Genomic DNA, 20,775 nt, shown 5'->3' with positions numbered 1-20,775 from the left:
CTGGCTACGTGAATTTTTTCAAAGTGGAGACTAAAACATTTAATGAACGAAGGATAAATAAGTTACACCATTTTTTTCAAAGATTAAAAATATTTGCACGTATCAATCAATTATACCATTGGGGAGCGTAAATGTAGTATAGATATATATAAAGGAAAGATAGGATATTCTATATAACTGCGGAAAGAAATACTTTGTTTCAGACGTATATCTTGAATTTTGCCTGACATAAATTTAGAAACCTAAAATCGTACTACGATTCATGGTATTATAACAAATGATTCAAACATAGTGGACGAACTAGCTCCTATTTCATTTAAGTAGATCAAAAGATCAAATAGTAGGTAATAATTCACGAGCGTAACTTAAAATTTATCGTAAGAACGCGAGCTTACAATTTGATAATCCTATATCGTATGTTTAAAAATACTTTGTAAAACAATTTTTTTTCTTATCAAATATTGCCAATAAATGTCTTTCGAATTAAACGAAGAAGCAGAGCAACCTTTAGAGCGAGATGCGTATCACTGAGCGATCTGTAGAAATGCCAAAGAAGTTTTGGATAGCGGCGACGTGTAAGTACGTGTCAGAGTGTGATAATTTCAGAGAAGAGTGAGCTAAATCGAGCTTTGTCAGAGTCGGACAGTTGTGAACTATAAATCGCCAACGATTGCCTCGAGCACGTTTCCGAGGAAATTCGAATTTTTCACAGCGAGGATATTCCATTAAAAGCTATCATTGTCCATCGTCGAACTTTCCTTATTCGAATCACCACCGATCCATCGAACAAGTTCGCGAATGTTAAAACGAAACGTTTGGAAGAAAACATAGTACGTAATAGACGTGGAAACTTTAATTCGACAAATTCGATAAAGCGAAAGTTTAAAAACAGAAAACCCTGGATATTTTCAAACGTTTTACTATGCACACTCCATGGTAAAGACCGATAAATTTATGACAAAATATCTAGATCTCATATATCGCTGGAATCGTTTCTAAAAAGAGATTCACTTGCACCACTTTTCCATGAAGACCTTTATATACTCCCGATGCCGATTTCCACGATACATTTACAGCTACGAGTCACGAACTCTGATAGAATGCTTGCGCAAGCGGAGGAAAACACTCGATAAATCTGAAGGGAATTCACGCGCGATTCTCTTCTCAACGATCCGTCTCCGATTCCACGGCGCCATTATAGTTGATTCGATGTGACTCCATTCGCATTCGCGATTCCGACCTGTGCACCGGTTGCACCCGGTGCATTCGTCGAACTGCATCCACGAGCGTGTACTTGGCACCTGGCTCGCGGCCAAACTGTTACGTAATGCATTAATTCACCGACTCGTAGGATTTGCATGCGTTAGTAACCGTGGGGCGTCTACGGTCCACGTTCACCGGTTTAGTTTTCGATAATTGCATCCAGTGTTCCGCTCGATGACTGAGACAAACTGGATTACCGCTACAGCTATCGGACTGCTTGATGTTAGAAATTTTGTACCGAGTCGCTTTACGTCTCCGCAGATTCTAATAATTTTTGTCCAAATACACGAACGAAGGCTCGTTTCTATATCTTTTTTATATACATCTTTCGTTCCGATTTTACGTTTCTTTGCATACAAGTCTTATATTTTAATGAATGGTAGTTGCCGTGTTAATGACGCTGTGTACGCGAACATTAGGTCCCGCTATTAAAAATATAAAGACTGATGCGGGCGAGCGATGTGACGTTGTTTGCGATAACGCTGTGCTATTCGACGGGTTAACATTTTTAATGATGCAACGCACACGAGCGTGTGATCCGGCCATTAGAGATATAAAGCAGTCAAATTGCACGGCGTTACCAGTGCGAACGACGGAAAAATTGCGAATTAGTCACTCTGACTAGTTTGTTAATTACATTGTTCGAAATATAATCCTGTCCGGTATAAATGTGTACAGCGTTACTGGTGCGAATAACACGGCGGAGAAACTTTGCCAGAAACCATTCGAATACTCGAAAAACTCACCGCTGAAAAACAATAGAAATTGTATAATAATTCGCCGATTCTTTATTTCGCCTACTTTGCTAATTCGAACGTACAGAAAATAGTCCTGTCAAATCGTAAAGCGTCATTGCCGAGCGATCGCTACTAAATACGATGCCACGCCAGCGATTAATCACAGAGGAGACACGCGAACACGGTTCGCGATCGATCGTATGTAATTGACGGCGAACCTCGCGGACATGGCCACTGCGAATGAAGAATGGATTGAAACGTGTCGATGTATTTCATATTCGGTTGATTTTTTGGGAGAGGCGCGGTGATAGAAAGCCGGCGTTTCTAGTCGACGGATGTAACGGATGAGAATATGCAGAAAGCGAGGTATAATTGCGATTGGTGAGAGATTGAATGGAACACAGATGTGGTCGGAGAGGCGAACAGGGATAGCTGGAGGGATGGAAGAGAGAGAATGGGGTGGAGTTTATGGGAGAAAAGGGACGCGAAGGTGAGTTTGTAGGGGAGGATGGTTTTACCGAGTTTGTGAGTGTTGGGTGATATAGAGATTTCGGTTGTAGAATAACGCAGAACTGGAGTTCTAGCGAGGAACGAGGCTCCAGTTAATGATCATGGACCGTGGATCTGTTTACGAAAACTTATATTTATGGAACAGAACTAAAGTATAGAATTTTTACTCAAGAGAAATCCGTTTCCCTGTTAAACGAAGATAGCAGGAGGGAAATACGATAAGCACGTTTCTTTTGGTATATAAGCACTCTTCTTTGTTTTAATTTTAATGTCACTTTATAACTAAACAGAAGAATTTTAATATGACATAATCCAGAACGAAAAAATCGATCGACGATGAATTTCCTTGAATTTTAAAACTGCTTTCACGCAAAAGATAGGTAATGTGACTTATCGTGTCTCCGCCTGTGGTCGGCAAATATAATATTTTCTATTCGCCAAGCTCTCGACTAAATCCCTGTAATTTCCTGACGGAAGCAGCCCGAATTTGATGTCAAATTTAAAAAACGGGGACATCCGCATCTTGCAGAAGTTACACACCCGTTTTTTATCTTATGGAAGATAGTTCTCGACGAGCGTTGAATCGCCAGTGTGCCCCGAGTCCGCCGGTATCCCGCATAAGGTGACGATACGTCCTAGGTTCCTGGGTTTTTTCAATAATTGCCGTCATTATGGTCGAAGGAAGCAGTTCGAGAGAAATTTCTTTCCTTTATTCTCGAAGGTCTATTCAGACGTTGAACGGAGTACTCTTGCTCGAGATATATCGAATGGTAGGACTAGACGATTGATAGCTCACGGTGAACGAGACTACGGCGAGTATTAAATTTTCACTGAAATCGCGTTGTTGGCATTATTTATCGCCACGAGAGAAAAACGTGCCTTTTTTTAATGGAATTAGTTACGATGATATATTGTAGTTATTACAAGTTGAAAGGTCTCGTTCGCCTTGGAGTTTCGTGGTCGTTAATTGTTCAAAGTATAAACAAATTTCTCCACTTTTCGTTCGTTACCGTTTCCGTTCATACGCTATTTTTATCGCGTGTAACGTAACAAATTCTGGAGGGTTTCGCGTTATCGGAAATTCAATCTTCACGATGCTAAAAATTTGTTCGCAGAGAGTTCACGATATAATTAATTAAACAAAAAATGTACATGTTACCAAATACCATAAAGTGGCATAAAAGAATTTCTCTTTCTCTGCCCGTTAATTACAATATCCAAATAATTATTTTTGAAAATATCGCGCTCGAGTAATCTTCCCGTCGCAATCGTCGAATAAACAGTAATTTGCAAGCTGGTTCTTCGGACCGCGAGCCCATTCAACTATTCAAAGTAGTCGCGAAGAGAATTAAAACTTCGAAGCGACTCGATTCAAGTCCACCTTAACTTCTCACGACAAAGTTCGTTATTTCGATGTCGATTCGCGTTTTGATCAAACTATGCGTGAATGAATTTTTCCCAATTTCCGCGACATTCCAGACGTACATCGCTTAATCGTTTCTTTCAGAACACTGTCGGACAAAACGAACTGAACGATCGAACTCGTTAAAGACGAGCAGTTTGGCTTCCGCGTTGATCAAGTATCGTCGTAGCTTTCTAAAAGTAAAAGTAAAATCACTTAATAAAATACTCACCAGTGTATTTGGTATTTGGCATATAGGAGAAGACCATATCCGATCGATTGAACAAGGTGATAAACAGGTGGTATTTCTCTTCCGCACTGGAACGAGGCATCGTTGTGCCGTCTATGAGTCTGCTACATTTTGTCGCACTTGTGCTCGTTACTGCAGCCAACAGCAACAAAAAGCTGCGGACGTCCCTTAAGCTTTTTATTCCCTGCGAAAATGAAGCGCAAGATTGCTATTAAACTATGAACTTATCTTGACAATTATAAACGACCGCTATTATATTTTGCGCTACGTTTACGAAATTAGCAGTTTAGCGAGCTTTTCGTCTATGTGGAAGCTACGAGCTTCCAAAGAACTTATTTATAATTTTAAGGATCGATGTTTGAAAGCGAATCCAAGCTAAACGTCGAGAGAGACAGATTACGATACTATTAACTGTTTCGTCGTTACTCTAAAGTATGCACAAAGCATCCGGAGTTGCAAGACATATCGTGAATGAAAAGACTGAAATCATAATTTCAAGGCGTTCTATTTCCACTTTCGAGCAAAGTGTTTGGCGCAAGCGAGAAAATTCGTAATAAACGACAGGACTGAAGATGACACCCCGGTTAAAACTTTCTCCCCTAGCTGTTGTTTCGATTAATGGCCATAATGGCGCGTACGATTCGGTTGGAAATTGGCCTAAAACTGGCGTAGTAAATAAGAATGATACGTCATGAGCGGGATTAGGATTGGAAACCGATTGACCTAATTTATCCACCAACACCCACGGACAAATGGTGGCATACGGCGAGTTTTCATTTCACTTGAATCGAAGGGACATCGTCTCTTTCTTCTACCCGCTGGCTATAGTGGAAAAACGAAAAATTCCAACTATCATCTCGCACGTTCTCCGCTCCATTGTATTCTCTACACGTGGCTAAATCTGTATAGAAAAACAATTCACGCTATTTCTTTCCCTGGATATTTCTTTTCTAATGGAAAAGGAAATTTCTTTCCGATGGAAAGGAGAGATATAGCGGCAGAGGATTTAATACCAGTGAAAGTTTCGTGTTTATGTATTCGCCTGCATTTTATATTCAAACTTATCTCTTCTTTGTTAGAATAGATAGTAAATCTTAAGATTGTATTCTTTAAAGTTTGGTCAAATTTCACATCTCGAAATAATATTCTTTTTATTCCATTATGGATCTTAATAAAAATATATATTTTCACGAACAAAATCGAAGAAATGAAATGAAATCTAGAGATTCGTTTCGTCTTTTAAAAATGTTAAAGATACGCGAAAAGTTTTAATTTTTTTGTATACGTTTGAATGCTTTCGCGATCCGCTAGCTTATGTGCTCCATTCAATCGACCGATAACACGATTTTCTCTTACGTAATTCTCAAGGCTCGCAGTATCATTGACGTTCGCCTTCGTGAAGATCTTGGCCGTGGCGATTGCAACGAATCCGTTTACGTGGCCGAGAAAGAATCAATGTCGTAACAACGTTCGATGAATTATAACAGACAATGAGCTACGAAGTAGAAACGCAAAATGTTTTACGAAACATCTCTCGAATACCTACGAACGCTTTCGCAAGATCTTCTGTTCCACCCTTCTCGAATATTACTGTACGATTTTCGATTTAGAGACTCTTAAAAGTTATTAGCTTCGTGTTATTAAATTATTTGAAAAAATATTCCGTCCTAATAAGCTTCTTTAACGTCCTTGATAAATTTTATTAAAGATACTCTGCATATTTGGAAAAAATGTATTATACGTCGAAGGAAGAACGAAGCGTTTGATTTACGTAGCAGCATAGACGAACGTAACAAAAAGGGGGAAGCAAAAGTTTCGAAATTCCTTGTAATTAAGGTCATTTCCTTTGAACCTGCGTTTTCCGATTATTAGAATTTATTATTCTTTTCGCCGCTTTTGCGAATGGAGAATGACTGTGTCAGAATTTAGTTGTAATTATATTTTGGCTGTAGACAAGGAGGAAAGAAAAATTGCCTTTAACTTCGTTAAACGCAACAAATTCGACGCAGGCAGCAATTTTCACATTAACTTGCGTAATGCGGATTAATGGAATGCTTTTCGTAATGCGTTTAGTACATTAGGTGCTGCTACGTCATATTGAAGTAAAAACATAGAAGCCAGGAGAAAAACCTTATTTATCGGACAGATTTACATAATAATATCAACCATATGAATAGTAATTCATGGAAATGTAATACACGCTCGGATTTATTAAAAATCCAAAAATGTTTTCGCTACGTTAATATGCAAATATCAGTTGCATTATTAACGTATTATAAAATGTGGCGGTATAACTATGTCACACGTTATAACCTGTCACCTACGTACTAAAAGATGCGTAAGAAGTATCCTATATTTTAACGAACTAAAGCGATCCGCAAGAAAGGAAAATATCCTACGTCTATCCACGACCGAATAAAAGGAAAAGATCGAAAGAATCCTATTAACGATCAACGACCTGCGTTTTTCCTCGAAATTCCACTAATATACTGCGAAATAATCACGGATGAGACGAATAGATTTACTAATACCAGCGTAAAATAGATTAATAAATAATCCGATTATCGTACTAGCTATTTAACGAAGAACTCGTCGTTTCAATGAAAATAAGAAAATTGGCAATACGCAATACCTTTTCTGGTATCCATTAACGTCAACGACCGTTGCAAAATACACTGGGAAAATGATCACGAAACAACGTATAAAGTTGTAAGCTTAACCAAGATATATTAACCCCGGTAGAACACGGCGACAATTAACCAAATCGATTACTCAACGTTCGCGTAATCGCACGATAAAAGCCGTCGCGACGACGGCATTTCCATTTTGCCAGCGGCGTTACGTCTCGTTAATTACGTAACGACGTCGCATTGTGCAACAATGCAAAATTCAGCGGATCTCGCGGAACGGGCCGCAGCACGAAATGTCACTTTGCCGGATGCCGGCTTCTATTAAATTAGAATACGAATATTCCGCGGCGAAGCACGTGAACGCCGGCCAGCCCGGCGTCTGCCCACACGTGCGAGGAAACGTGTGCCTGTACTACTTCGTCCGGCTATACACGTACACCAGTTACTGGCTGACTCATCTTGGCAAAGATACAGCGCGCCATCAGACCGAACGATTCTTTTCTCTTTTCTTCTCGCGCGTGGCATCATACCAGCGAACAGTCTGTTACATATACGCAAGCTAGAAAATTCGCGCGGTTTCTTCCTCGTGAATTTTTTCCTCCGCGGTTGCTGTTAAAACGATCGATGACGCGGTATCGTGATTTCTTACGAATTAAAAATGATCAACGGTGACGTAGTATCGCGCTTATTAACGAATTGAAAATAATATCTGCCGAGCAAGTGATAAAGTCGTTGCGGAATCAAGGTTAGCTGATCGAGCATGCGTTTTTTGAACATTCCGGTGCTTCCGTAAATTAAAAATGACAGTCGACGAGTTTTACGAGATAAGAAGCATTAGGTTGCCCTTCTTCTTTCAAGTTTTTATCAGAGTTTATATTCTTTTAAAATGACGGTAAGTAGAAAAGAAGATAGAAAGAGCAGAGATAACGGAGTTAGGTGAAAGAGGTATCGAACGCATGTGGTATTAAAATACAGTTTTATGATCTTTTTATTACGCTTATGCATCATAAACATAGGAAAACTAAAACTGTATCGAACCATAAAGAAAGAGAACCTTTTCGGTGTATCGTTGTATGTTTGGAAACTGGCTTTAAAATATCCATCGATAACCACGTTATTTACACGTAAATGCAAATTTGTATTGTGCCGGTACGAACGAATGCGGCAACAAAGATTAATCGTTTCACGTTGCCTTTTAATATTTTCTATCGATTATCTGCCTGATTAGTTATACCGACTATCTCTACCCATTTCTTTTACGAATACCTCGTATAGCGGGTTAATTATCGTTTCTTCCCTCCTTATCCGCTCTCAAACCATCGCCTTATATTGCGCTCTATTTTCCCTTCCACAAAATATTTTTAATTTCAAGATTACGAGTCGTACAAGTCCTTCCAAACATTTTTCATCGTTCGATCGTAGGATTCCAGGGCAATTAAATCTCTGGTGTCTGATAAGGACGAATAACAAGCGTCAACCAACCATAAATTCACCGTGTCTAAATATATTGGCCGAAGACGATACATATAGGGCGGGGTATTTGACTCGATCTGGCATTCTGCCATTCACGCTGCATCCTCGACCGCAGAGTAACGACAGGAATTCAAACAATACCTCGTGTTGAGCCACGACCATGATTTTCCTGCGCGTCGCGTCACTATTCAAAAGTTTACGCAACTCTATTCGCAAATTCAATTGGCGTGTTCGATTCTGGTTTCATTTTTACCAAGCGATTCGAATCGAAAGGTTCGCCCAACAGATTGCTCCACTTTGTTTCACCTTTGTTCCCTGAACTATAGCGGCGGTTATAGCGCTTTTAGCTCTAAATACTAAATACTAAATACTAACTGAAAGCGATTGAGAATAGTTTTGGACGCGCTAAAGGTGGTTTGGCATAGAACTATACACGTCCCTGCGATTTCTTCCGCGAGTCAACTCTAAATACGATATTGGATCGTAATTCGGGCGATAAAATGACAAATGATATAAATTTAATGACTGTTAGCACTAAAAAAGATAGAAATTGGGAAAGAAAGTCGACGTACCTACTGGTAATATTCGATCTTTCTCAGTGGATTCGAGGATAGAACCTATATTATCCCTATTATACGATAGTAGGTGAGGAAATAAGTTTGAAGGGCGAGTGAAGTGGAATAAAAAAAGAGAATAGGAGGAGAAGCTTGGGGGATTGCATCGAGTAGAATGAAACTGCGAAAGACAGATTGCAAAGACCGCCAATACGTCATTCGAATGTCAATAAGTTGGGGGAGGACGTTTTAAACCTCTAGAATGGTAGTAATTTTCGTAGAAATTTCGCTATTAAATTTCAGACCAACGTTTCTGAGTCGAACGAAGTTCCGAAAACGTGAAGCTGATATTTACGAGAGAATAATTTTTCATTTTCAAATAACAAGAGTTATTTGCTGCAGCAAGGACTGTTATACGGTTGTAACAATTTCCTTGCGTCTCTTTTGTGTTTTTTCTAGAACGCTCGTTTTCACAGCCATTGCTAGCAAATAAATATAGACATATAGTACGTTGTAACGAAAAATAGAAATGTCCGTCATATCTGGTGAATACATTCTTTTGTAGAAAAAAGTGGCTACCTCCACACAATGCAATCTATTGTAGCAAACATTCCTATTCGAAAAAAATGCCCTTTCAGTTCTCTATTTCGGTAACGTCAACGATCATAATTTTTATTAGCCCTGCTACATTTATCACAAAAAATTGTAACTCTACGAGTTCAACCGAATCTTTAGTTTCTTTTTTCATTTTATTTCCTACACTTTTGAAACTTTCGTATCTATCGTTGTATTCTCTTCGTATTTTCCTTCTTTTATTTTCATTTCGTTCCGTTTCCTTCCTCTTAAGAACAGACAGTTTCGTTCTGGCGTATGATCCGTAATTTCTATTCGAACAGGCACGCGATTATTTGTTGCTCGTATTGCTATGTATTATTGCTACTTTTGTTGTTAACGAACTAACGGAAGTAGCGCGATTATCGTTACATCGTTACACGTTAATCGCGCAACGATACAATCAAGCGTTGGTACATTTATACACGTCTATCGCTGGAAACGCGCAGCTTTTTCAGATGAAAACGGATATTCCAGCCAGGTCGAATAATACTCTGATTGCGTTTGCTTTTCTTGATGCGGCCTGCGATCGAACGCAGAATTTAAAGAGCGTATGCCCGGTAGAACATGAGAAAGAAAAAGTTGTTGTCGTGGCATTTGGTAAACATTGTTTGATAAAGATTTGAGAATAGAAAGCAATTACGTTGAATTCGTTCGTATTTGTGAATATAACAAATTCCTATTCAAACATATTTTTTAACTACTATCTCTTGCATGGTTTTCTACAAATTTTTTAAATTGTTCTAAATCTAAGGCACGACCAGTTCTTTGTGTAAGCGAAAGTTGTATCATCTTGCGTAACTTTCTCGAAGAGAATCGACAAAACGTACAGGAACACGGTTTCCCTCTAAAATGATTGATGAACGCGATCAAATGGTTCGAGAAAACGAGCAACTCCACCATTTTCTACCATTTTCTACCATTTATTTAGGACGCGGCTTTTAAAGTTTGAAAAAAAGTTTCAGTCACAACGTCGTCATTTCTTTTTACTTCTACTTCTTTAACTCGACTTCCGTCTTCTTCGACGTAGAATTTCTATGAATTCTGACTACTCGAACCTTCCTCGACTTATGGTATCGTACGAGCTGTCTTTGCGGTAAAAAATTATTTTTTAATACTTAATAGCTTTTTACAACAGCTCGTATTTCTTTTTCAACCTTTTACGCAGAATTCCATCCCCATATTGTACGAAACCGTACATCTTCCTCTACGGTATTTCAACAAAGTTTCAACATTCCCTAGTCCGCTCGCTAACTAACATTTCACTTGGGACAAGCGAACAAGTAGAACGAGTCTTTCTTGTTCAATTTTTACAAAACTTTTAGCAACGTAGCGAGATTGTTGATATATTAATTGGAACGCCAATTATATTTGTAAGTATCACGTTGCTTCGATGTAGATACAGTGTTACACAGTTACGAAAGAGCGCACTCCGTTATAGAAAGTATCTCTGTGAGTCATTTCTGGGGTCATTACCAGTTTGCACCCTTGCTGCCCTCGTGACCTTTTCTAGTAGGCACTTGGTAAATCGTGTGCATCGAACGAATCGATATTCGCATAGTGTCTTTGCGCGTGAATGATTCCGTTAAAGCTGATTTCGCAAACGTTCCCGAGATACAATAAATGCGAATAATGTACCATTTGTTTCTGCGAGAAGAAATATTTGAAAACATACCGACGGATTGAAATATTTGCTAACAAGAAGTTGACAAAATAGATATAGAAAGAATAATTGATAAAATAGATATTACATAGAATATAGGAAATGTTTAGATATTTAAATTAGACGAGCAGCAATCTAGTTACCGCAAATTTTCATGTTAATCTGAAATTTCATAAAACTTTGCGACATCTCCGTTTGTCACGTGCTTGAAAACATACAAGCGTAAGATACGAAGACGTACCATCGCATATGTATTTCAATTTAACGCGACAGTGAAATGAAACGAAGAATAGAACTGTTCGTTTCATCGTATTGTATCAACATTCCCCGTTGGCAATATACATAGATCGTACACAAAGGGATTGTGTCGTTTATTACATTCGCTCTTAGTATTATCGTTCGATACATTTTTAGCAACATTTTCACTATTTTATTTGTTTAAGACGAGCTGAATATAGATAAAAATTCTATAAATTTTATCAGCTTGGACGATAGCAAGGTACGCAAATGAATTACACTTTTATCCAATATATCATTATATTTTATTATACATATAAATAACGAGAGAAAGGTATCCTTAGCTATCCCAAAATGACACGAAGTAACGGAAGATTATCATTTCGAAAGAAAAGTTTACTTTGGACTATTTAATTATAGATAAACAGATTAGAAGGAATAGAAATTTTGCTTTCGATAATGCTCGATAACTGCTTTTTGATATTATCTTTGATCTATGCAACGTAACGATATATTTCATAGACCAATCTGTTTATACATAACTGTATTATCATCTTAAGCATTCGTTCAAAAATCGTTCAATTTCTTATATAGATAATTCTACCGTAAAAGGTATAAAAGTTTCGTACTCACCATGATGACAATTGGAATGATTTGTACACGAGCGTAGAGAACACGTGGACCAAACTTAAAACGGTTGGTTTTCGTGCTTCATGTCACGTGCGTTAAACATAATCGAAATAAACATTCGAAAGATCCGTCACGGTCGCGAGTCTCTGGCCAACTGACTGCGTCTGTCGAGGCGCGCTAATAACAACTCACCACTTGCGCAGATTGGCTGCGCAGTGCGTTTCAAAGGAGATTCTTCCGCTAGGGTCAGACAGCACACTCCATATGCGTTCCTGTTATTTCAACGCGGCTGGTTAGAAACTTTTTCTACTTCCGTTTGGATTGATAGGCAAGAAAAGTCAACCAGATTCTTTAACTGTAAGTGACTCAAAATTAACTCGAAACGAAATTTCGTAAAGTACCAAAAGTGCGAAATGATGGAATTTCGAATTTAAAGCTGGATAAAATACGATTCTTTAGTCTGTAATATTTTATTATGCGATACGAGATCGTAATTGCGATATTACAGAGATAATTACAGAGTTTGTTTGCGCGTTCATTCGTTAGGAATAATAAATTAATTTATTGCAAAAGTTTAATAATTACTTATATATGGACGCGATTATTCCGGATTGAATTACCATCGCTATATTTATCTTGAAAATAAATGCAAACCTATCTTGGTTTGAAATAAATGGACCATATATACGCGTATATAGTGAGAAAATTAATACACGAATTAAATTATCTTTATGGCAAGACATGATCGTAGATATTAATTAAATATTTTTATTACGCGTATCGAATTGTTCGTATTTCCTGTTTTAATAAAAAGTACGATAAAGTGATTTCGTTTCGCCAATTTCGAATCATCGAAGGCCGGACTCTGGTTGATCAGCCGCGTGTTCGAAAATAAAACATAGGCGCCACGATAATTACCAAATAATGTTCTCGCAGCGAAACAGACGAAAGAGTTCAATCGAGTGCAAGGTCGGCCTTTATTGAGTAGTTTTTTAAAAGGTCTAGAAACGTCATGAGTTGTTTCAAACCTTTTATTCCCACACGCCGCTGTCTGCTCCGACTTGAACGTTGCTTTGAAATATAAGTAGAAAATAATAACTCGTATTAATAAATTATTTTACATTAAGCGCATGTACATTTTCAAACAAAATAGTAAATTTATTATATTTTCTTGCGATATCGATTACTCTTCTATAACCTATAGCTAATTTATTAATTCATTAGTATTATATCGTCAATTGATAAATTATTGTACGATAGAATACGGAATAAATATTCGTGCAAAAATCGAGCTCTCAATTCCATCTCACGGAACGCTTTCTGAAACTATCAAAATATCGAACGAATCCTTGACAATTGCCTGTCATTAAGGCGTTCGTCGTTGTTCTTTCCCTTCCTTGACGTTTCGGGGGAACCGGTTAAAATCATCGTGTGATATCTCGACGAAAGTCCCAGGGTGGAACGTAACCCGACAACCGAAGCGTCCGGCGTGCCGCGTGTCGATTATGCCAAACGATGGTTTAAACCGCGAGAATTATCTGTAAATCGTACGATCCGCTTGCCAGAGGAAACGTACGGTGACGGTGTTCAATGTCGCGAAGTCGTCGACTGTCTTAAACGAGTGGACGGTCGTGAGACATCGCTGCCTTTCAACCGGCAGGAACATGAAATCGAAACCCGACCACATCTCCGAGAACGCCGCAAATTTGCCCACGTGTCGTAGACATCGAAACCCGGACCGTGTCCAACCGACGCCGAGCCATCGACAACGATAATGAGCCAATCGATTACGTCGCACCAACCGTCAGGTTTCCCACGCGATTTCGTCGTTTCTTAAATCGCGACAAATTTTTCTTCCTTTCCTTCCAGCAAAATATTTTTAGATCTCTTCTTATCACATTCCGTCGTTGATTGCGATCTTTAATATATTTCGTCGTTTTTCCTTCGTTTTCGTTTGATTGTGATAACAGCTTGGTTGGAGAGAAAAGAAGGGATTCGCGCTTGTGTAAATGTGGAACGCTGATAATTAAGCGATTCACGCGGTGAATATTTGAAGGGAATAATTCGACTCGCGATCGAATAAGAGATTCTACGGTTTTGACGTGACCGAATCGCAGTTGCATCGCAACTACGGATAAATGACTGTATTTGTGATGTGCGTCTTCGTTTAAACGGCGGTTAAGATACCTGAGTTACTATAAAATAACTTTTCTACATCCATCCGATTAAGATTCTCGGTTTTCTCTTTTCCTTCAGCGAAAAATAAGTCGACGAATTCGTTCTATCATTGTCTATTGTTATCGTGCCCGTAATTGCAAGTCGCCCGAATTAAAGATGTTTGTTTGAAAATTTAGAAAACGAAGAGTCAAGAGGCGCTATAGAAAAAAGTGCGATGTCAAGCGCAGGGACTAGGTGTAACTCCGCAGCTCAAAAAAATAGAACTCTGACCAGTCAGTCAGGACGTAGTTCGATTGCTGTTCGTATTTACCGCAATTCTACAAATATCTTTAGAAAAATATTGCTTGAGGCAATTCGTTTAACAATGAAATATTGTAGATAATTTTGAAAATTTGTAGTTTAAAGTATCTTAACGACATATTAAACGACAGATTAAAAGTTCAATGTCGACGTATAATGAAAGATATAATTGCAATTTCAGGGAGATTCCACAAGTAATACCACGGAAGATGCTTCCACCAGTAATAAATCGCTCGGTAATTCCGCTCGACGTTCGCCAGGAAAATCATCAGTCAGTCCAATTTCGCACAAGAGGCCCACATCCAGTCTGCCAGCTGGATCGACGCTTAGACCCGAAAATCAATATGCAGTGAAAAAGAAACGTTACTTGCTACTAAAGAAGGAGTTGACTGACAAACAGGTAATTATTTAGAAATGATCTATCACGAATATTCGCGCATTCGAAGCGTGATCCTCTGCTGTTACGAAAAAATCCATATTCTTAAAAATTAGAATGTCTTCGAAATATTCTCTGATCGTATAATCCAGAGACTGTCATAATTTTTCAGTCAAAAGATTTAACGCGAATTGAAATTTCCACAGAAAACCGCGCAAGATCTGTACAACGAGATGTCTCAGCTGCGTGAGAAACTAATCACCAGTGGTGCCAAAGATCCGGGCAAAGTAGAAACTCTGAAACTGGAGGTTGGATCGAGCAAACATTTTCCAGCAACTGAAACAAGTTGCAACGAGGCAGCAAACGTTCACGCCGAGAAACTCTCCGTCGGCAAAGAAATGCTCGAATCCTTGGAGGATCGATTACGGGAGATCCCGAAGAAGTTGCGGAACCTTTGCCAGGAGCTGTTGGACAAACAGTCGATTTTCGTGGCTTTCGTGACGTCGCAACTGATCAAAGCCAGCTCAGAAGGGAACGACCCGGATCACACGAACTCGGAAGTGACCATGCAGCTCGAGATTCACCAAAGAGATTACGACGCTCTTAGGTCGCATATGAACGAAATACAGGAGATCGAGGAGAAGTCGATCGCCGAGTTAACGAGGAACGTGCAGCATCTAATCGACGAGTACGAGCATTCCAGGGCGAAGATAAAGGAGACGAACGCGGCGGAAGCGCAGAGAGAACTGCAAACGCAATTAAATGCTACGATGGAGGAGCTGCAGACGGAAAAAGAGAAGAATAACCAAAACAAAGAACGTCTTCGACAGACCGAGTCGCAATTGCAGAAAGCACGTACGAAGATCAGGGAGATGGAGACGCACATGGCGAACGATAAGGACAAGATTCAGCAGCTGCAGGGCAACGTGAAGACCATAGAAGGTCAAATGAAGCAAAAGGATTTGGCGATAGAGGGTAGAATGAAAGACATGCAGAAGACGATGAGGAACAGCGAAGATCTGGTCGCTAAGGTGGAGAAGCAGAGGGATAGCTTCGAAGCACGGTTGTTTTTCCTGCTTTTCTGAAGTTCCTTTTTCCTCTCTTCTTAACTTGGTCTGCTTTAGGTTGGTGGAGCTTAAAGAGAAGATGAATAGCAAGGAAAACGAAGCGATAAATACGATCAAGGAGCTATCCGAAAGGCTGAAAGCGGTTACTACTGATCTTGGGATCGAAAAGGAGAAAAGGTATAAGAAAAGAACGTTTTTGATTATGAAGAATGCGGTTATTATAACGAGGGTATAGTTTTTTAAGTCCAAATGAATAAAACAATTTGATATTTAAAATAGGCAACAAGTAAAAGACGCGTTCACAGAATTAGAGGATCGATACAAGAATCTCGAGGAGAAGAGCAAACAATTATGCGAGCTTGCGGAGAAGAATAAAGAGTTCGCTATTACAGGTACAAAGACCTGGACATAACAACTTTCCAACAAAAAAAAAAAAAAAAAAAGAAAAATAACAGGAAAATATCCGTGAATTTGCTTTGCTCCGTTAGATTAATATTTAAAAAATATCTCTTAGTCGCATCGAGAGAAAAGTGTAATGTTTGCGTTAAAATAAAATTTTAATGGGTGTTTCGTTCTACTTATCAGAGGGTAGTCATACAGAGAACGAAGTACGCCTGTTCAACGAGTTGCAGGCAACCAGAAACGAATTGGAGGCGCAGAGGCAGATGATGTTGCAGCTGCAGCAGGAGAAAGAGGAAATCATTGCAGTGATGCATCAAGCGGCCGTTAGTTTGCACTACTTTCGGGACATGTCCTCGTATAAGTCCTAAGAACTACTCGATTCAATCTCAATCATTTGTTAGACACTCTTTTACCCTGATCGAAGAGAGGGTGGTAATTTCTAATTGTTTCGCTTTCTTCTGTTCTCGTGAGCTAGTGTCGCGAGGAAGAGGAAGATTCGAGGGAGAAATTGGCTGCGGAATTAGTGTTCAAATCCAACGAAGTCCAGAAGCTGACGATGCAGTATTCGGAACTGAAAAAGGTTGCAAAAAACGCGTAAGTTGTTCTATCGGTAATGCACGAAAGTATCAAGAATCACTTTTCTAAATCCTTATGTACTAAAGCTTTTCGAATAATGCACTTTCCGAATTTTCATGGGGCGATTTAGCCAAGAAAAAAATGGGATCTTAGAAAGGCAGTTGATGGAGATTCAAACGCGGCTGCATTCTCAGTCCATGGAGGGTGGAAAAGCTGGGTTAAGCGCTCATGCGATTGAGCTTCAACAACAGGTCTCCGATCTTCGCAACAATTTAGCAGAAGTAATTCAGCAAAAGGAGGAGCTAGAAACTGTATTGACTCAGAAGCAATTGGAGTTGGAGCAGCGTGACCGTGTGATGCGTGAGCAGAGCAAGTTTCTTAAAGTCAGAGACGAGTTGCTTGATATCTTGAAAGGGAAGGCACAACAGGAGAATGGAGAATTATCGACTAACGATGAGAACAATGAATATCTTGAGCAGGTAACCAAATATCATTCCTATTTAATTCCTTTCCGGATTTATGGTAGATTCGGACTACTCTCTAACACCTTTTAACAGTTAAAGTTTAGAATATACATATTTTTAAATATCGTTATAATCGTCCCAACTCGTAGTTAAAAATTCTTTATATCAGTGTCAGAAGAATAGAACTGTTCGAAGAAACTGACATATTTTTGTCTAACCAGATTCACAAACAGGTAGCTGCCAAAACGGAGGCAATCCAGGGATTGTATACGACTTTGGAAAACAAGCAGTTACAGATTATGCGTCTGGAGAAGATGGTGAAGCTAATGGAGGACCACCAAGATCGAGCTCAAGCTCAACGTACGCGTTTAGAGAATCGTATTGCTCAACTAGAACTGGCTTTGCAAAGGAATAAGGAACAGCGGTACGTTAGGGGACAGTCGTCATCTTGCATAGAGTTTGACATGGAAAATGAACGAGATAGATTATCTACAGATAATCAGGAGAATCTTAGCGACTCTGATCAAATTTTTTCACAAGATTCGTTCAACTTGCATTCTTTCTTGCATCGAAATCAACACAATTTGGTCGATACTAGGTCAGAATTTTTACATGATGCGAGTACTTCGCAAACTGATCATCGACAGTTACACGATTACCGAGACTATATACAGCGACAGACATCCTCCGACGAGGATCAACCTTACATTTGTGAACGTTGTCGCCAAGAAACATCCGCAGAGAACAATCAACTTTGGTCAAACAAAAACGATTCTACTGACAATACTAACGAATGTTTTCGTAACTGGTTGACGAACGTGTCTAGTCACAAAATAACGCAAGATTCGATAAATACTCGCGACTTCCAAAGTGATCGATATTTTTATGACTTACCTTCGATGGATAAAAATAGAAGGTATACTTCCGAGATGTACAATTTGGACGAAGAGTTTGATAATGTGAATGATAGTAGCAGGGAGTCGCAAAATCCTTATCAGAGAGATTATCATCAATATCGTCATCTTCATCATCGTGCTCGGTCGCCGCTGGTAAATAAGACCGTGCCTCATGGTGTCGCCTTGTAAACTACTGTACATAGCTTCCTTTGTTAAGGGACTGTTGATGTTCAACACGTACAATATCTTGTTGCAATTTTGTAGGATGTGTTTCATCAACGTAGGAATAAATGGCTTGGTTTTGTGGTGTTATTAAATCTCACATACGCAATTCTCTTGAATTATTTTATACACAAAACTGATGCAGTAGACAGCTGATGCAAATAATGCATTGAACGTAATTCAATTAAATTTTCTGAAAATATTACAATAAGTTTGTTACTTAATGGCTATAAATACCATTTGTAGTCGTTATTAGTATAAAAAATAAAAATTTCTACTTATGAATAATACAAATTCATATACAACCTTTAATCATAGTTTGACATGGGAACCATTAGTAAAGTACGTTGTAAATAAATTTGTACGTTGTATTAATAAGGTCTGATTTAATAGGCTAGGTACTCCCTGCTACCGAATTTTCAATGTTATATCGTCGATACAAAAGTTCCTTACAGAGTGCCTAGCCTTTGAAACAGACCGATTTCTAATTTCTTCAACTCTCTGACCGATTTTATTTTTCTATGTTTTAGGGGTAAGGGCTTCGGCATCCTGTAAGGAACTTTCTAATCATCGTCAACGTAAATGATCTCCATCTTTGGTCGATCTCTTTGTCAAAGAGATTATTTTATGTTATTAAACATTAAGTCTTTGGTAAGCGGCACTTTACATCGTTTGCAAGATCTTTTTGATTCGATATTCGACACGATTAATAGAATCGTAGATTGTTGGCAATATTTTTGAGAAGAGGCGTGTAAATTGAGTATATGTATTTTGATTTATATTACTGTAATCGACGAGGCTTATTTATATATTTTTCTCTGTACATTTTATATGTATACTTTATTTTATAATAAAATTAATAAAATTAAATTATGTGTACAATTTATCAAACGTTATGTTAATCACTGTCATTATCACTGCTGCCAGAATATGCACCCAGTAAAGACAGACCATTATTGCTCGTCGGCTTATGCATACTTTCAGACGTATTTTTGTTTGGATTTTTACTTTCTTCCATAGAAGCATCAGTTTCTTTTCTTGCCACAGTTTGCGTTTCTTCCTTATCGGTACTAGCAACTACGGCGTTTGAATTTACTTTGGTATTTACTAAATTTGTTTTTCTTTTAACTATGCCTAGCAAACTTTTTCTATTTGACGACGACGGTGTACTTTCAGACCACAATGATGTTTCAGATGGTTTTATTCTTTGAGTTTCCTTAGGCTTCAAAAAAAAAGGAAAAAAATAAAATACGCTTTATAGTTTTTATAAATACTTAAAAACTACAATTAATTAACCAAAGATCAAGAAATAAAGTAAGTATTTACCTTTTCTTCGTCTGTTGTAGATTGAAACTTATTATTTTCAGTTTTACTTTTACTTCTTTTCATTACCTTTTTTGCTGGTTCACTGCTTTCGCTCTCATCTAATTCTACAATTTCTTCTTCTACAACAATTTTTTTACCAAATATCGCTTTAACACACTCTTCGTCATATTCTTCTTGCTCTTTCTCTGTTCTTTGCTTGGCTGCATTTGTATCAAATTGTTCTAACATTTGATCATAATCGATAGTTTGTTGTCTACGATTCAAGTCTTTCAATTCCTCTAAAGATTCTAACAATTCCAATTCTTGTTTCGATTGCAATGTTCTTTTCTCTAAGAGTTTCATCGGATTGGTAGCTTCTTCCTCTTTTTCTTCGTCTTCCTCTCTCTGCGCTTGTTCTTCCGCTAACTTTAAGGCCATAAAATTTCTGGTTGCACCCGCTTCAATCTCATAATCCGTATTCTTGGGATCTGTTTTAAAACTTATTTCTTGCAGGCATCTAGTACATTTTATGTAAAACCTGTAAATTCGTATTCCTAAATAATCATCACCTTCGACATCTTCTTTACGAGCATTAAATTTTTTTCCTTTGTAAATGTATTCACCGCAAGTTTTGCATCTCATATTGAAAGGAGCCATCAAACGAACTGTATATTGTCTATTTCGGGCTAATTTCATACGAGGGATTTTTGACGGATCAAAATCCGGCGGATAATATTTCTAAAATATAAAGATTATGATTAATGCAATAAATTAATGCATGTTAATATATATAATCAATCTACACAATAATATAAACGTATCGTCGTTTAATTTAATGCAATTATTTGTGAAATTTTACTTACGTTTAAAACTTTACGCTCCGACATGTTTCTGGTTTAATGCAATAAGATTATTAACACAAAATATATTATAGGACACAAATAAATAGGTAGTTATACAACATAAATATACTTTAGGTTATCTTTGCTGTCAAAGTAACAACTAAAGTACACTATTCAGTGCTGCCA

The 20,775-nt window shown here is 38.2% G+C and overlaps 3 protein-coding genes across 6 annotated transcripts in view; 1 reads left to right on the top strand and 2 right to left on the bottom strand.

Moving 5' to 3' along the window:
- LOC117239475 (spondin-1) overlaps nucleotides 1-13,394 on the bottom strand; it is a 27,972-nt gene extending 14,578 nt beyond the window's left edge. For all 3 annotated transcript variants that reach the window (XM_033505039.1, XM_033505041.1, XM_033505040.1), the window contains exons 1-3: nucleotides 12,880-13,394; nucleotides 11,965-12,233; nucleotides 4,145-4,346 (exon numbers count right to left, since the gene is read on the bottom strand). In XM_033505039.1, coding sequence (XP_033360930.1) covers nucleotides 4,145-4,346; nucleotides 11,965-11,967 — 205 coding nt within the window. In that variant the 5' untranslated portion in view covers nucleotides 11,968-12,233; nucleotides 12,880-13,394. The remainder of the gene's footprint in view (nucleotides 1-4,144; nucleotides 4,347-11,964; nucleotides 12,234-12,879) is intronic.
- On the top strand, nucleotides 13,384-19,102 carry LOC117239476 (interaptin-like). Of its 2 annotated transcripts, none has more exons than XM_033505043.1 (11): nucleotides 13,384-13,769; nucleotides 14,316-14,437; nucleotides 14,621-14,839; nucleotides 15,022-15,878; nucleotides 15,940-16,059; nucleotides 16,162-16,274; nucleotides 16,468-16,607; nucleotides 16,760-16,878; nucleotides 16,991-17,339; nucleotides 17,558-17,748; nucleotides 18,973-19,102. In XM_033505043.1, exons 1-11 carry the CDS (start codon nucleotides 13,736-13,738, stop codon nucleotides 18,995-18,997), a joined length of 2,289 nt encoding a protein of 762 aa, XP_033360934.1. In that variant the 5' UTR covers nucleotides 13,384-13,735; the 3' UTR covers nucleotides 18,998-19,102. The 2 variants fall into 2 exon arrangements, with proteins under 2 accessions (XP_033360934.1, XP_033360933.1); XM_033505042.1 differs by having other exon boundaries at nucleotides 17,546-17,748.
- LOC117239477 (splicing factor YJU2) lies at nucleotides 18,215-20,775 on the bottom strand. The gene is made up of 3 exons (XM_033505045.1): nucleotides 20,611-20,775; nucleotides 19,769-20,485; nucleotides 18,215-19,664 (listed from the first exon to the last, which is right to left on the bottom strand). The coding sequence occupies exons 1-3, from the start codon at nucleotides 20,632-20,634 to the stop codon at nucleotides 19,341-19,343; spliced, it is 1,065 nt and encodes a 354-aa protein (XP_033360936.1). The 5' UTR covers nucleotides 20,635-20,775; the 3' UTR covers nucleotides 18,215-19,340.

The sequence above is a fragment of the Bombus vosnesenskii genome, unplaced genomic scaffold (genome assembly GCF_011952255.1).
Source record: "Bombus vosnesenskii isolate JDL3184/JDL3185 unplaced genomic scaffold, Bvos_JDL3184-5_v1.1 scf7180000014056, whole genome shotgun sequence".
Taxonomy (NCBI): domain Eukaryota; kingdom Metazoa; phylum Arthropoda; class Insecta; order Hymenoptera; family Apidae; genus Bombus; species Bombus vosnesenskii.
The sequence above is the reverse complement of the archived record's forward strand: the minus strand, read 5'-3'. Positions and strand labels throughout refer to the sequence as shown.